General features: G+C 41.3%; 1 protein-coding gene across 1 annotated transcript in view; it reads left to right on the top strand.

Moving 5' to 3' along the window:
* The window catches only part of AMPH (amphiphysin), a gene marked incomplete at both ends in the record, with an annotated part of 125,042 nt that extends 108,882 nt beyond the window's left edge, over positions 1-16,160 (top strand). Inside the window, 5 exons of the mRNA XM_082479690.1 lie at positions 5,673-5,729; positions 9,749-9,898; positions 11,153-11,419; positions 13,216-13,317; positions 16,053-16,160. Of these exons, the coding sequence (XP_082335816.1) occupies positions 5,673-5,729; positions 9,749-9,898; positions 11,153-11,419; positions 13,216-13,317; positions 16,053-16,160 (684 nt within the window). The remainder of the gene's footprint in view (positions 1-5,672; positions 5,730-9,748; positions 9,899-11,152; positions 11,420-13,215; positions 13,318-16,052) is intronic.
* Positions 16,161-16,448: the final 288 nt, after the last annotated feature.

Consider the following 16,448-nt stretch of genomic DNA (forward strand, 5'->3'; position numbering starts at 1 on the left):
GGTTACTCTTCTACGTACTACTCTCAAGGTCTTGGCGAAGGGTGATACCCACAGGCTAAGAAACCCTGGAGGAAAAATGCATCTATTTTTGTAGCCTGCCAGTTTTCGTGCTTTCCTTGAGACAATGACATGTTTAAAGTCTCTAATGAGTGTTTGTCAGTGTTAGAATATGCAGATTACTACTGAAAAACTGGACAGAAAAAAGGGGTTGTTCTGTGGGTTGGTTCCTCTGCCACAGAAGGCAGCGGAAGCTGTATAGATGTGCTTTTGACCGTCAAGTGCCCTAAGTCTTCCCAGAAAAACAAGGTTCAGTTTGCTGAACCGCTGTTGGCCTTGGGTGAGTCACTGTGTGTCTTCATCTGCTAAGTAGGGATGACAATGCCCAATTAATCAGAAAATTAGGTGGTTTTCAGTACGCATTTGATACACTGCCACGTGGGAAGCAGTATTATGGTGATGTAGATGCAAATTAGCTGAAGAAAGTGGAAGTAGCCATCACCTGCAGGTGTGGCAGTGCAAAGCATGGACAGAAGACTTACCAGATATGCAGCTACTGTACCGTCTCATGGATCTGTCTCTGGAGCTGATCTTATTTAACATTTTTATTAATGGTAATGGCTTGGACACTACAAGCCTAACAGTGACATTTATCAATGACTCCGGGTTGGGTAGTGTCATTAACTTGGGGGGGGACAGCATTAGGTCCACTAGCTCTACCCGCCAAGGATACGCTGGTTATCTGCTGGCGGTGTTAGACCCATGCAAAAGCTGCGGGTGATACTAAGCAAACTGCTTTCAGCAGAAAGGAGGAATTACTGGTGTTGGCGTGCACGGCTCTGGAGTACAAATGTAGTTTATTGAAGACCTTCTTAAAGATGAATTGGTGAGTTTGCCTGGGTGGTTCCAGTTGTCTGTCTGGTTAAAAAGTGGTATCCGGCACAAATGATACAAAGAGGCAGATTGAACTTTAGCTGTAGCACCTGCCTAATTCGTTCTTCTCTTGCTCCCATCTTCCTAAGAGAAGAAAAAAAATTTATTGTAGAAGGAAAGGGGGGCAGTGCTGGGTGGGCTGTTTGAAGGAATTTGGGGGAAAGGGAAAATAATGCCTGGCTCTGTCCAACCCTTCCTGTTCTCCGTGAACTCCTAGCAGCATTGCAGCTATGGAGAGAAGCAGTCCCGGTGTGTTCCCCAGAACTATGTTTAGGGTTTAATTCTGATTACACTTGCATGAATTTTGAGTATTTATTTCTTTTCTTTTTTTAATTCACTTTTGTTCGGTTCCATGGTACGAACTGGAGCAAGTGACTTCAGGATCATCCCTTTCCAATAACATAACTGAATGAAGAAAGCCCCATGGTCTGTGGAGACCAAGCTTTCTCCTTCCTGTGTGTTTTCTTTTCATTTGATATAAATCACAGTAATAACTTGTCAATTCTATAGTAAGGCAAAGAATGAAAATTGCCTATCTGAGGCACACTGTTTTGTCAAACTCTTGTCCAGAATGCCTCACATCTAGTCAGAGTAAATTTAATAGTTTTCAATAAAGAGGGGAGGGATGGAAGGTGGAGAGAGGAGTGATGGAAAACCAGTCATTGGTCTGGAGCTCTCCTCTTCCCGTGAGTGAATGGCAGGGCATAATGTGGAAGAATAGATATTAATGAAGCTGAAAAGGTTGTTTCTAGATGGTTCTATTTTGTTTATCTGTAAGGATTTAATGAAGAAAATAATTGTAAAATAAGCTCACCGTTTTTCTAAAAGGAAGCCAGCTCCTCTTTGCCTCGCAGTAAGACAAAGAAATGCTCTGAAGCCTGTTGCATGTCTTGAGCACTAATTAAATGGCAGGCTGTGGCTGCAGCACCATGCATCCACTCATCGGGCGGCATGACCTTTTCAGATGATCCGTTTCGCTGCCTGAACGTCCATGAGGACTTCTGGGTCCACGGTCTGTGGGCAGCTGCTCAAGCTGAGGCACAGGACTGCAGAGCTGTTGGGAGAGAGGCAGAGAGAAACACAGCACAAGAGCCAGGCGATTTAAGAACAATCCAGGAGGAAGACTGTAGGCATTGAAAAGAAGTTCAACAGTCTTGATTAGGTTTGTGCTTGGGTTTTTGTTGCTTTTTGAATAAGAAATTATCCTTGCCAATTTGGGAAAATAAGCTAAAAGTGTTGATTTTAAAAATGTCCGAATTGGAGTCATTCTACGTTTGGCTCTGAGGGGTTGTTATTTCAGGAAGAGATTTCCAGGACTTGCAAAGAAGAGTTTTGAAGATTAGGATTAATGACAAATATGATCAAAGCTGAGGAAAAGTACACTGAGTTGCAAAAGATGAAAACACGTCATTTCTCAACAGGAGCTCTGCATTCATTTGCTTTATGAGTGACATGTTACTTTAAAAGTGGAGTTGTAAAATATTGATAGATACTTTCTTATTGGGAATCTTTTATCGACTTTAGTAACTTCCAGTTTGGAGTGACAGCCACTGATCAATTTATTTTTTCTGTGGTAAGTTTCCTGTCACTTCCCATTAATCCAGAAAATTTATGGCATGCATTCTTCATTGTAGGAGATTTGCAATAGATTTTGTGGGAGGGTTTTAATTTAAGTAAGGGAGAGAATGGTCCAGGAGACAGAGCCATTCAGGGAGTTTTGGATTGAGTTACTTGTTGTTTCATAGCCATCCTGAACAAGATTGCTAAGACTTCATTAGAAGAGCTCGTCACAATTGCTGCCTGGCATGCTATTACATATTTTCATCTTGAGCTTTCAGATCTCAAATGCCATAGAACAAATAAAATTTTTATTAGTAGCTGTCAACAGGTGATCCTTTTTGGGCAGGGGATAAAATGTTTGGTTATTAAAGGGACAGAATGACTATGTGCACCAACAGAAGTGAAGTTAACCATGGTAAAAAGTCCTTGTGTGGACTTCTGCACACCAAAACAGTTGTTTCCCTGTAGCATCCCCAAAGGTACCTGTAAAATCCAAAAGATACAGTCTAAAGGATGTAGTGCATTAACTGCTGATTTATTTGTTTTTCAAGTAATACTGCCCCTCTCACCACATCAATTTTTCACATTCAAACAAAGATGAAATGAGGGCATTATAATAAAGTGAAAGCTTATGAAATCTTCTTATTCCTTTTCTTCTTCTCCTACTGATGAGACATAGCGTTTGGAGTTGAGAGCACTGCTCAGAGATGGGCTTTTTGACTTGTGTTACGCTCATTAGTTTGGAAAGAGCCGTTCAGTGCTTTGGGTTTGATGCCTGACTGGACTCTGATGTTCTCCCATTAAAGCAGTCAGACACTCAACTAAATATTGTGGTTTTCAAAGCTGTGTATAAGCATATATGAAACTACCTCCTGATAAGCTCTTTGCAGACACTGAGCAAGTACAGCAGAGGCCAGGAAACAGCCTTCAGCTTTGAGGGTATCCAATTATGGTTGAATCCCACTGTAGGTACAATTCACAGTGCCTAAATGGCAGAGCATGTCATTTGCAAGAGCAATACAATGGTCAGATACAGAAGAGTGGTCAAATGTGTCCAAATTCTGAGTGTGCAGCTTAGTGCAGGTGCAAGTTGGAGCATGAGGCCATTAAAAATATATGGCTTTCGTATACAGGAGAGAACTGATGTCATTTTCTTGAAGTCTGCAGAAGCAGATTTTTCTCTGTTTATGGAACTGTGGCATTATTTACTTGGAAGTTATTTCAGTCATCCTTTTTACTAGGCTTTCATGCCCTAAAAATGGTACAGTTCTCTTTACTTTCCCCTTTCCCACCAAAACCGTGCTTTCAGTTAGCCTGGAAAACAGACCTCATTTAAAAATATATACAGGTATACATTAGATTCTTCTGCAAAGAGGCCCAAAGCTGGGCTGGTGGGATTCTTACCAGAGAATATTGCCAGGGCATTATTAAGAGAAGGGCAGAGGCTGGCGCATTCCTGACTATGAAGTGCAGGATGATGTTCATTTCTGAAGGCAAATTGACTTGTTAAATACAGCTGATGGCAGAAATGCAGCACTTCTTAATTGTAAAAGTAGGGAAGGCATCTATCTACATAAAGCTTTTACAGGCAACAGAAACATTTTGTACATCTCTTCTGTAAAAAAAGAAAGCAAGATTTCTGCGGGTGGCTATCTGCATGCGTGCATCGCTAGAGTAAGAATAATTATATATTGCTGTTGATATTTGTTTTTTCTATTTAAGATCTTCTGCATTCTCAAACTTATTATAAAATTGAGGACTCCATGGAAGAGGCTTGGCAGCTTCAAAAAAAAAAAAAAAGAATTAATCATTAAAAAAAAGGTTATATAACACTGTAATTTTAACAGGATAAAGATGTGAAAGGTTTCTATGGTAACGTTGCTGTCAGCAGCTGCCTTGCCCTGGCATCTGGACATGTTTGGGGCTTATGAGGTGACTGCAGGCAATACTAGAAGATTAGATGAGAAACAACATGAGTAATATGAAGTTTGGATATAACTCAGCATCTTTTTATTAAAAAAGAAACATGCAACCATTTCAGCCGAAACTTGTAGAAATTTTGGAGCGACAGTTGTGGGTGCGTGAAGGCAGTTAGTTGGAGCCTGTGAGTATGTGAGGTCTCCTAATTTCTGATTGCTAAAGTGGACGGTCCAATCTACCATGCCCTCACATAGGTTTGCAGAACTTGTCTTCAAACCTACAGCTCTTTTGAAAAATCTGACCTACCTGTGTTTGCAAAGCAGCCTCAAAATTTATTAGCAAAGTGGATTTCGATAACGAGGATTTGATTTGCTTTGCCTCAGCAGAGTGTCTTTAGAAAAAGCCCCTCAGGGATTCAAACCTGAACAGAAAAACAGTATTTCCAACTGTTCCCAGTACTTCCAACTGTTCCAAACCAGGCCTGAATTTTAGCGATTTTGACTGTTGACCTTCTGTAGAAAAGGACCTAGATGGCATCTGTGCCGTAAAAAGTACTATTGGGAGGACCCCATTACCATTTGGTGCATTTGATCCCCTGAACATCTAAATGGGTGTCAGATTTAGAAAACCACTGACACATGTCTAACTTTTTAAATGTCAGACACCTGCTGCAGGTACCGCAGAATATGGACCTAGAGAAAGGTGATTCTGCAAAAAAATTACAAACTTTGTGACCCATCTCTTTTGAACAGCCCTTTTAAATGAGTTGCAGTCCAACACGAGCGGAAGAAGTAAGTGTCTTAGAAAGTTTACCTTGAAGCTCTGGTGAGTTGCAAGGGCAGCAGAAGGTTACAGCGGGAACAGTTTGAGTCTTGGGTGGGAGAAATTTGAGCTTGCTGGAAACTGCAAGGTCAGCAGGGTTGTGGGTTGTTGCTTACCGAAAAATTCTTCAAAGCTGGTCCTATTATGAGTATACTGATAATAAAAGTGAAAAAAAATATCCTTAACACTTACAGTGTGATGATGATGACATATGTAAAAGGTTTTATTTGTTGGTTTTCAGCCTATAACTATTTTTATTTCAGATTATATGTGGCAGCAAGAATCTTTCTGCTTGCTATATACAACCCCATTTAGTTCCAGCCATTCATTTCATTGCATCCCATACTGCTGTGCTTCCATTGAGCTTGATTAATACCAATTTCTCTGCAGCCATTGCCTCAGCATGAGTAAGGTGATGACCATATTTCCTCTTTATACAGGACAGTGTCGAGGCAGGGGATAAGGAGACAACTGGAGTTGCTGAGAAAGAAAGCGAGGTACATATCAACAGCCTCAAGAGTGTGGTTGTGCTTTAATATCTTCAAGAGAATAATGGGAAAATATATATTTATTATTTGCATGTCATCAATATGCAGGCCGGTACAATGCAATCGTGACCTATTTGCAGTATCTATTCTAACACTGCACTACATCTGTGGTATATACTCTAACAGCAGAGCACCTCTCATTCAGTGCAGGACCTGCCTTAGAAACTGCCTGTTGCAGCAGTATAGAGTGAGAAATATCTCAGGGCAGCAAACAAAGCAGCTCCATGGTAGAAGGAGGTATAATGCTGTTTCGATTGACACTTGGAAGTATGTTGCATAGATTCCCGGTAGCTTTTACACTTTCCCTAAATTTGTTTGCCCTAGCCTTCCTGCAAACCTCTTTATAAAAGGAAATGAAAACCACTTTGATTAATCATTCATTTTTCCTAGCACGATATGCCCTGAACTAAAACAGATATTTGAAAATAATCATGTTAGGAGTTTGTTTGCTAAAGCACAAACCCAGCATCAAGTTAGATACAGTTAAAATCAAATTACAAAGCAACTGAAAAGCTCAGTGGCATACTTTAAGCTGTGCATGTGTGGACTCAAATGATTGTATTTTGCTTATATTTCTTCAGAGGTGATAAAACTACTTACTCTGAATCCTTCTAAACTATAATGTGTTCAATCATGCACAGAGAGCAGCACAAGAGGAATGGCTACATATTAAATGCAGGGGTAGCAGTAGGGGCTGAGAAAGAGATTGTAATCCTAGTTATTAATCACTTAGCATTTTTATCTTGAGGTGCTGACAACCTCCTTTTTTGTTGTTGTTCAGTTTGGCGCTACGATATATACAAAAAGATCGTGAACTGGTGCCTGTTTCACAACATGTCCAAGCTTGGGTTTGTTACCCTGCGGTAAAACAGCATTAGCTCTGCTGAAGTCGAGGGTATATCTGGGGCTCCAGGGTATCCCAGCGTCAGTGGGAAGCGAGTTTGGGACTCGCTGGTGCTGTACTCCTCACCAACGCTGCCACATCTGCGTAGAAATCCATGGAAATACACTAGCAGGGAAGTACAGGACGGGAGTGGTAGATCAGGCCCAGCTTGGTGCTGACACAGTGCAAGAGAGTGCTGTGTTGCTTCGCTAGCGTTGGCTTGTCACTCCAAACGAGTCTGGTCCAAGAAGAAACATGCAAGAAATTCCTCACTGTCCTGTGAGCACCAAGGCTAAGTCTTTGAGATCTTTCCCCTTTTTTTCCTAATACCACTTGTCCTTAGTAAAGTTGAGGTCTCTTATCTGGTGAGTGTGACCCTGTGTTCTATTTAAATAGCAGTATTACTGTATGCGGAAGAGCTGCCGTAGGAGATCAAGCTATTTGCTAAGCTGCTATCTGGCCTCCAGTGGAGGGTGGCCCCTTTGATACTGCAACTTGCATAACAAATTCTTCAGTACTACCCCAAAAGTCTTCCAAGACTTTGCAAGCAATTAATGTATTCCCTTGAAGCATAATGACTAGTTCCTCTTGACATTACATTAGCTAGCTTAGCTGCAATTATAACCAACTGTCATAAAAATTGCTCAGTCCCTTTCTAAATCCAGCCACGGGGACGGATCTTCGGCTCTGGAAAACTGGCATAGCTCAGGGAGCTCCTCTGGCAGACAGACCCCCAGCAGCAGGCTCGGTAGCCCTCCTTCTTCTCTCCCGGGGCTCCTTTGTGCTGCTGCCGAATCTGTGGCATTGTGACAGCAGTGTTAATGAGAGGAGAGTGCAACCATGTGAATCGGCTGCATCCTGGGTAAAGAAGCGTTCGCTTCTGCTGCAATTAGAACCACTTGACTGTTTTTCTATCGCAGCCCTCGTTATACTGGATGACCTTTTCTTTGTCCCCTCTGTGGTTGGTATAATGGCGCAACTGTCCAAATTTCAATAATATTGCTAGAGATAACTAATTTGCAATGCTATTAGACTGTTTAATATTATTGATGGCCTATAGAAAAGAGGTTTGTAGGACTGGTTTTCAGTATGAAATAAGGTAAGACAGGTAACTATATCTGCAAGTATGTGGTTCACCATAGCTGGGTATGAATTCAGTGGGATGAGCCTCCCTCTTTTTTTTTTTTTAATTTTCTTTTCTGTATTAATCAAATATATTTGAGGCTGATAGTGAGGTTCATTCTGTACTACCTCACATGCGCTTTTGTAAAAGCTTTTTTTAATCATCTAGCTTGCATTGTTTTTGTACTCTTAGACACAAGAACAAATGATTACGCAATTGTGAGCTGTGCTATACATTCAGTGACTCATGGTTACAGGCTGTGAGAGTGTCACCCTTTCACTGCAGGGCATTTGAGAGCTGATTCATGTAAATTAGTACTCTCCTCCATAGGGAAATAAAATGGGCTATACAAATCCACTAAAGAGAAAAGAAGTGTTGATCCTGATCGCAACAGACAGAAAGATCAATTTCTGCTGCATGCTGTTAGAAGCGCATGGTATAAAATCAATCTGATTATGTACTTTGTTCCCCCTCTTTCCTACTAGCCTCTTCCAGGGCTTTTACACTCATCATTTATTTGAGTATCTTCTTGGGTCAAGGCTGCTAAAATTGGCAATACTATGAGTGACAGGCTTGCATGTCTTACAAGTCACAGGAGAATATGTCAGCATGTGTCCATGTCTTTTGATGTTACTTCTTTTTTACAATAGGGCATCCTCCGTCAGCAGCATTTTCAATTTAAACTAAAGTTTCTCCAGTGATTTCTACAAAACCTCGTAGTATTTTCTGCCTTCAAGGACTCCAAAAGAATTTATCACATCAGTTAATAGCAGCAAATAGGAGTAGTGCTGAATAATAGATATTGCTAAAATCAGTGCCTGAAAAGCGCCCGTGAACAATTGCAGGTAGTTCAGGTTGAGTTCAGGTAGCTGAGTCAGCCTCATCCGTGGAGGAAAGATCCAACTAGAGGAAACAAAAGAGCATCAGGCTGTTAGCTGGAGATATTTCTGCTAACTGTAGCTTGACATTGGTACCTAGAAAACAGTTTTTCTTCAGTGATTTTACTTTATACTGGTGCTCTACTTTATCCATGTGGAAGTTAATTGAGTTAACAGAATGAGTTTTGTCATTCACCTTCCACCCTCTAACCCTTAAGATTTAATCTGCCACGAGTATATATCCAATATGCTACTGTAAGCATACACCAGTATATACCAATACAAATCTGAGGATGATACATAAATTACAATGACAGTCTCTGCTGGATAAAGGATTCAGCGTTGTTCTATAGGCAGGTACTTTTCTGTCCACCTTTCAAGAACTGGAATAAAACGTGCCTTAACTTTTCAGCATGGACTGATCACAAATGATTCTGCTATATCCAGACTGAATGGGCTTTTATGTATGTTTCTTTTTTTTATGCTGACCTAGCTATAGATCTTTACAGTTATATTTTTTGCTGATAACTGATGGAATCTGAAGATTTCTGGTCATTATCCAGCTGTAGAATATATTTGCTTCTGCTGAGATAGCCCGATTTGCAAGTCTCTCTATTAGAAAGGAGTCTGTAATTAAGGCAATGTTTTTGACGCCAGCCCAGGTCTAGAGGAGTAGCTGGAGAAGGCTTGGCGCCTCTTCCTGAGAACAGACTCCACTCACAGGGTCCTATGAACCCCTGAACAGCTTGCAAGCTCCTCCTCCTTGGCAGAAACCTGGGGTGAATTCCGTCCACAATGTAGCATGAAGGCAAGAGAAGGAAAAAATACTAGAGCCTTGGCAAACTGTTACTCCACTAGTAACACCTGAGGACTCTACTAAGTGTCTCCCACCTGTTAGCCAGCTTCGCTGCACAAGCTTGCCCCTGGTGCTGCTCTCCCCACAAATCAGGAGGAACCCCAATGAAACCAAGGCCGTGGGTTGGCACCACTCAGAGAGGTCGCAGAGCAGAAGCTGGTCTGTGGCCTCGCCAGCAGATATCCAGAACTCATATCCTGAAAGATCCCTCTCTTCTGTTGTTTGTAGGTGGTACCTGTCACCGAGGCAGCTGCGGCAGCAGAAGATGGTGCGGCTGTGGCAGCAGGAGCTGGTGATGGCGCTGCTACCACTGAGCAGGAGGGTGTTGCTGAAGGTGACAAAGCTCAGGGAGAAGAACAGGAGGTTGATGTGTCTCAGGTAAGTCATGTCGGTGCACAGGAGGGTGTCTAGGGGAATTGGGACAGATTCAGCAGCCCAAGAGAGGCAAGGCTGCTGCAGCTCTGTGCCCCCAGATCCAACCAGTAGCAAGACCGAGGCTATCCTGGGATAGCCCTGGGAGGGACCCACACAGGGTATCCCTTCTTCTGAGTCCTTAATTTGGGTTGTCCCTGTCTTTGTGCCCCTGTGCTCCCTTGGGCTTGTGGAGATGGTGGCTCCTGTGATGGGCCTGGGAGCAGCATGGGCAGGGTATTGTTTGAGCTTCCGCTCCTGCTGTTGTCTCTCTGTGCTCCTCTGTGGAGACAAGCTTTATCCCATAACCTAACAGGGCTTTCTGGAGAGATAGGCAGGGAAAGTAATGGATTTTTCTTGTCTTGTGGCACCATGTCCTGTCCAATAGCATTACTTTGTTTTACGTAAATCACGGTGGTCAAGCTATGTATCTGCCTCTGGTCTGCTGCCTTTTCGTCTGCAACCTCTGAGGAGCTGGGGAACAGCTACTACAGCAGACCCTGCAACTGGGCAGCCAGTTGCCACCTCCTGTCATTGCACGTTGTATTTCTTCTGTGCTCCAGAATAGGATGGTCTGGCAGAGGATTGGTGAACATGTTCTTTTCAGGTTGGATGCTCCAAGTTTTATTAAATGCTTTTTGTCTTAGGCTTCATTATTGGTCAGATGCTACCTACTTAGCCTTTTTGCTTTCTCTCCTTCCAGTTACGTTGCTGTAAGTCAGGGGAAGTCCCATCCATCAGTCAAAGAAATAGGTCATGTTTCCTTTTTTCATCACCTTTGTATCACTATTATCCTGCTGACTTGAATTCCCAAAGAAATATAGGACAGTGACTCCTGGAACTTGTGGCTTTACCCAAACCCACCCAAAGTTAAAAGCAGGGTGGAGGAGAAAGGTCTGTTAATTTTCATGCACATTGAAAAAGAAACCCAAACTACCTGCAGAGCATTTTTATTATTTACTGCAAAGATTTGTAGTAATATAGAAAGTAGGCTTAGGAGGACTAAGGGAAACAGTGAAAAAAGGGTAAGGATTACTCCTTTACTTTCTTGCACAAGTACTGTTTTCTGTCTTAATGTAAGAATCCACTGTGAAGAAGAAAGAAATCCCCATTCCCATGTGTGCCCCGTGCAATAAACAAACAATTGTGTTTTCCTGCTTGAAATGAAGTACTAAATACTCTTACGGTGCTTTTGTGGGGTTTGTTTGTTTTTTTCCCCAGGAAAAGGTCAGCAGCATCCCTTCAGTAGTAATAGAGCCGGCATCAAACAATGAGGGGGAGGGAGAAGAACACGAAGTCGTCATGAACGAATCCAAAGATGCTGCAGCAGACATGGGCACTCAGGGCACTGACACTTCTGCCAGTGAAACTGCCCAAGTTGGAAGTGAGCAGAAACCCGCTGAAGAAATCCAGGCTGCACCTTCTCAAGATCAGCCTGTTCCAGCAGAAGACGCAGCTTCTGCGATGCCACCCGGCTTTCTCTTTAAGGTCTGCTTCTTCGTTCCTCTTTTGGACGTCCCTTCGGATGTCTGTGCTTGTGTCTGTCTGTGCAGGTAGTATGATGATTTCTTGAGGCCAAGGGATGCTTAGTTTAACAGCCAGGTACATGCACACACAAATACACACAAACACAACTTTACCATTGTGTTGTTGCTTCGTACACGAAGCCTGAGAAGATAGGTTTTCTGCACACCGTTGTTGCTATGCATATCCTTATGTAGCTGTAAGACTCATTGAAGAACAAGAACCCCTTCATCTCACCAAATTACTACTGAAAATGAATATATTGAGCAAAACTGCACTGCCACGGAGTTTGTCAGCAATATTGTATGATATATGCTAACAATATATCTGATATACTAACAATATATTTGATCTTTAAGGTCCTTTCCAACCCAACCCATTCTATGATTGTATGAATATTAAAAATTGGCTTTTTTCTGGCCTGAAAATCTATAGTGGAAGTTTTGGTTCTATTGAAACCCATGGGACTTCTACAATTCACGGTAATGAAGCTAAAATGTCATTCTGTGACTTTAGTAATATCATAGTTATAAACTGTTAGGGTAATCAAACAGAAAAGTTTAATGAGGCATAAGAGAAATTCTCTACTTGGCTGGCAAGACCCATAGGGTTTCCTGGTTCACAAGGTTCTTTGATAATGCTTCTGACTTCAGAATCACTGAGCAGCAGAAAAGCTCCTTGAGGATGGATGAACTTTACATGCTTCCTATTATAATTTGCATAGTTCAGACTAATTAGTCCCATAGCACCCCATAAGTATGCCATTCTTCTTGGTTTATTCTCATTGCTTAATATTTTCAGCAAACCTCGAGAATAACATTAAGGTGAGGGTGAACAGTATTGCGCATCTATGATTCAGACATGCTGACATAGTTCATCTTTTGTTTTTCATCACATTCTCTTGGGTCAGATGTAAATAAGGAGAAGCAGAATATATGCCTGCCATCTGGTTCTTCATGCCATTTTCTTTCATTATTGCAGAGTTACCATGGAACTGGCTGTGCTTTGAGAAACTCAGAATAGCATATTTCTTAAGGAGGTAGAACCATTTAGTTAAAATGGTCTCTGCACAATGACGTGCTGATCCTGCCAATGGTTTAATAATCACCCCTTTGAAAGACAGATATTTTTGGCATACCCGTCTGCCAGTAAATGGGAGCTCCTTCCAGGGCAACCATTAACTAGGGTTCCTACTACTCGCCTCTTTGATCACCTGTTGAAATGGGTGGTGTGCGTCCCACTCAAATTTCCATAGATGTTTACAGCAAGAATAATATCCAGTGGCCACAACAAGAGAATGAGAGAGAGTCTGAAATACCAGTTCCTGGGTGTCTTTCCCAATTTTATTTGCAAAAATCCTACCATTCCTCTCTCAGGTCTAGTCATGATAGTGGGAAATGAAAGCAAGTTCCATGCACAGAAAGAGTAAGTGTGGCAGGACTTGACCGAGAGGCAGGACTTGTGGGGCGTTGCAGTATCATCTGTCCTTGAGAACCTGTGACCTTGGGAAAGGATCTTAAGTTTCCTTTGGTAGTGTCAGGTAGACTTACTTAAGCTGTTCCTGCTTCTGAGGATATGAACAGAAAACTTTGACGTGAATCAATGTCAACATTAATGATTTGAATGTACCTACCTATAGCCGTATAGGCATGAAGAAGGTACATTATTCTTTTTTTTTCAATAAAGATTTAACAGAGAATTTTGTTGACAAAATGTCTCCATTTAGATAACGTCTACGTGTTTGGTGTTACTTTCTTCAGGTTGAAGTTCTACACGATTTCGAGGCAGCTAACAGTGATGAGCTTAATTTAAAACGTGGAGATATTGTACTAGTAATTCCTTCTGAGACCACGGCTGATCAGGTAAAAACATGTGGTTCTTTCTTTTGTTGACACTTTTCTTTGTCTCAACTTTTTTCTCACAGATTATAGTTAATGGGAACGTGTATTCAAAATGTCCTTACTATTAGAAAACGCAAAGATTTTAATTTTGTCTTTGTACTTGGTTTCATTTGAGACTAAGTGGCACGGTTGGCTGCAGCTAAAGTCCCAGATACATGCTACTAGCAGGATCTGACCTCAACATATTTTCTAGGGCTTTTTTTATGCTATTTTGTAGTGGATTTAATACAGGCACACATGCACACAAAGACTTAATACAGAAGATGACTTACAAATTTTGCATTATGTTGCTCTGTATCATCTTGTCTTAATATTGATTACATGGTCCCTAGATGGTCAGAGCTTTTACATGTGGGTTGGGAGAAATAATACAAATTTACCCACAGAGGGCACTGAAACTGCACACAAATTGTGCTGTGCTACAGCCAAAATGTATGGAGGTGCTGCTATGTGTGCTGCATGCCTCTAAAGCTATCTCTGCCCTTTGGAAGCCTAAACCTGAATTAAACAACAGTTTAATTTCATTTAAGACACTTAATTTGGTTTTAACATTGCGTTTCGGGTGAGTTTTTATATTATTTTATTCCATGTGTTAAATTGAATTGCAGTGAAGTGAATTGATTTTTTGCCACTGCTTTAAAAGAGAAGACCGTACGGTACACAGCACCAGCTGCTTCACGGGCATCTGCTAGTGCCAGTAGTGTTGGTGGAAAGCCTCCCAGTGATTTAGGGGTGGAGAGATGGGGGACGGGATCCTGCCTAGCAAGGCAGCTAAGACCACTGCTCTGAATGAAGAATATTTCTTAAAATGAGTCTAAATACAAACACCGTAAGCACATATGAGTGCTGCGGACTGTATTTGAAAGTGTATTGATGGTTGATGCTCTCCAAAGACAGGTAATAACCACTGTTCATCATCTCAGCTGAGCTTTCTTTTAATACAAGAGACAAGTAATTGTTTTTTGTGGTTTTTTTTTTTTTTGTATTTCAGTAAAAATTTTTCTTTCAGCTGGGCACTTTGCTCTCTTTATAGAGATAGTTTCTCTTACCCTTACTCAAATTATGCTGCATCTTACCTCATGGGCAGTTCAATCAATTTCTCTTCCGTTTTTATAGAATAGGGCACTGCTGTAAGGGGAGCAAAATCTGCTCTCTGTCTTGTGTGGGTTTTTCTTAGGATGTTATGTATTAAATATGCTTAATCTTCACTTGCTGAATCCATGAAGAATATTCTTCTCTTGTGGCGTGCATCGAAATTCCATTAGCATTAATTGGAGTAAATTGTGTGCAATGATGGAGAAAATAAACCTTTATGTATTCATGTTTCTGAAACCATTCTGGTCGTATCTTTATTACTCGGTACATATTTGCCCTTCATGTTTAACATCACCATAAAGCTTAATCTTTTTGTCTTTTGCCAGGTACTTTGTTGATTTTATAGAGAGTCTTTTTATCTTTGTTATTCTTTATTCTCCTTCAAACTTGACCTGTCTAAAACCATAATTCTAATGTAGCTGGTAATATCAGCCTGTGTTCCCCATTCGAAGCAGACTAGTCCCACCCAGGGGCTTCGTTTTTTCTATTAGTCTTGAGTGGAAGTTATTATCCAGTAAAACTGTTAATTCCTTTGTACAATCTACTCTGCCTGTGCTAGAAAGCTGTAGTTCCTCTTTCCTTTCTCTCAGATATTCCACGTGCTTCAAAAACGTGCCCCCAGTTACATGTACCCGGCCAATACCACACATAAGCTGTATCCGCTTTATGATGCTTATTTTGGGGCAGAGTCAGTACACCACCCCATGCAGCCACTGAGCAGTCATGACTTTTTGTACGTGAAGACCCCTTCAGATTACTCTATCTCCTTGTGTACTCTCTGGGCAATAATAATATGGCAGCATTAGAAATTCCCTGTTCATCATGGCTTTGCTCTGCGTACTCTTCTGAAAAGGAACAAAGCACGGACTTACTGAGTTAGTGAGATGAGAATAGGTTGATCATTTTTAAAAATACTGAATTGATTTTATTCCAGCTAGAATTGATCACACTTAAGAGAACCCAGCACTTTTCAATAAAAAACTCGGACTGCTGGTGATCTGTGTGCAATTTTTGCATGTCAAGTTCTGGTTTAGGTTTCCAGGATTTTTCTGAAAAATAATCGCATATTACCTAAGTTTGAGTTTCTAGAGATAGTAACTCCAGAGATTGCAAGAACTGTTATTTCTCCTGATTGCTGATACATGAATGAGAGAAAAGAAGTCTCAGGGGAAGAAAATCAGATTGAAAACTATTTTTTTTCCCCATCTGTGGTATTGTGTAATATTTCTGGCCCACTGCTATGCTCTTACTACACGAGTGTGCCAATATTATTGTGGCAACATTGAAAAAGTCTCAACAGAGATTTGCACAAATGCGGATCTGGTGTAATACTGGATGACCTGGAAGACTGATTATCCAGTTTTGAGTTCAGCTGGGGGTTAGATGGGCTAAAGGCCACAGAATATGCTCACGGTCACTCAGTCCCACAAAATTACAGTCTGGCAGAACAGAGAAAATGGTCTGTGCAAAATCAGAGGCTGCTTTTTAACAGAAGGACCAAATCTTTTAGCCATGTAACTCTGAAACGTCTTCAGGTCTGAAGCTCGTAGCAAGAGAGGGGGATACCCGAAGTTTAAGCAACTCTGTCTTTTTCCTTGCAGGAGGCTGGCTGGTTGACAGGCATTAAGGAATCTGAGTGGCTTCAGTACAGAGACGCAAATAGTTATAAAGGACTTTTCCCAGAGAACTTCACACGCCATCTGGAGTAGTTCTCCGCTCAGGCAGACGAATGTGGTACAAAGCTCAGTCAGTAGGTTTTTAACCTCGTTGAAACACAGGAGCCCACCTTTTTGTAGTTTAAGCTGTTAATGGTTTACAGACTGGTGCCAGACAAAGCTTGTTGAGACATATCAAAATGAGCATGAATGCAAACAGTTAAGCTAGCAATTTCTGAAGCCGTACATGGAAAAAAAAATCAAATAAAAAAAAGAAATGTCCTTATTTGTTCACACGTATGTGGCAACAGGTTTGTTTGTGCTTTGTCAGAGCTATGGTGA

This window comes from Vanellus vanellus (assembly GCF_965231255.1).
Source record: "Vanellus vanellus genome assembly, chromosome: 2".
NCBI lineage: Eukaryota > Metazoa > Chordata > Aves > Charadriiformes > Charadriidae > Vanellus > Vanellus vanellus.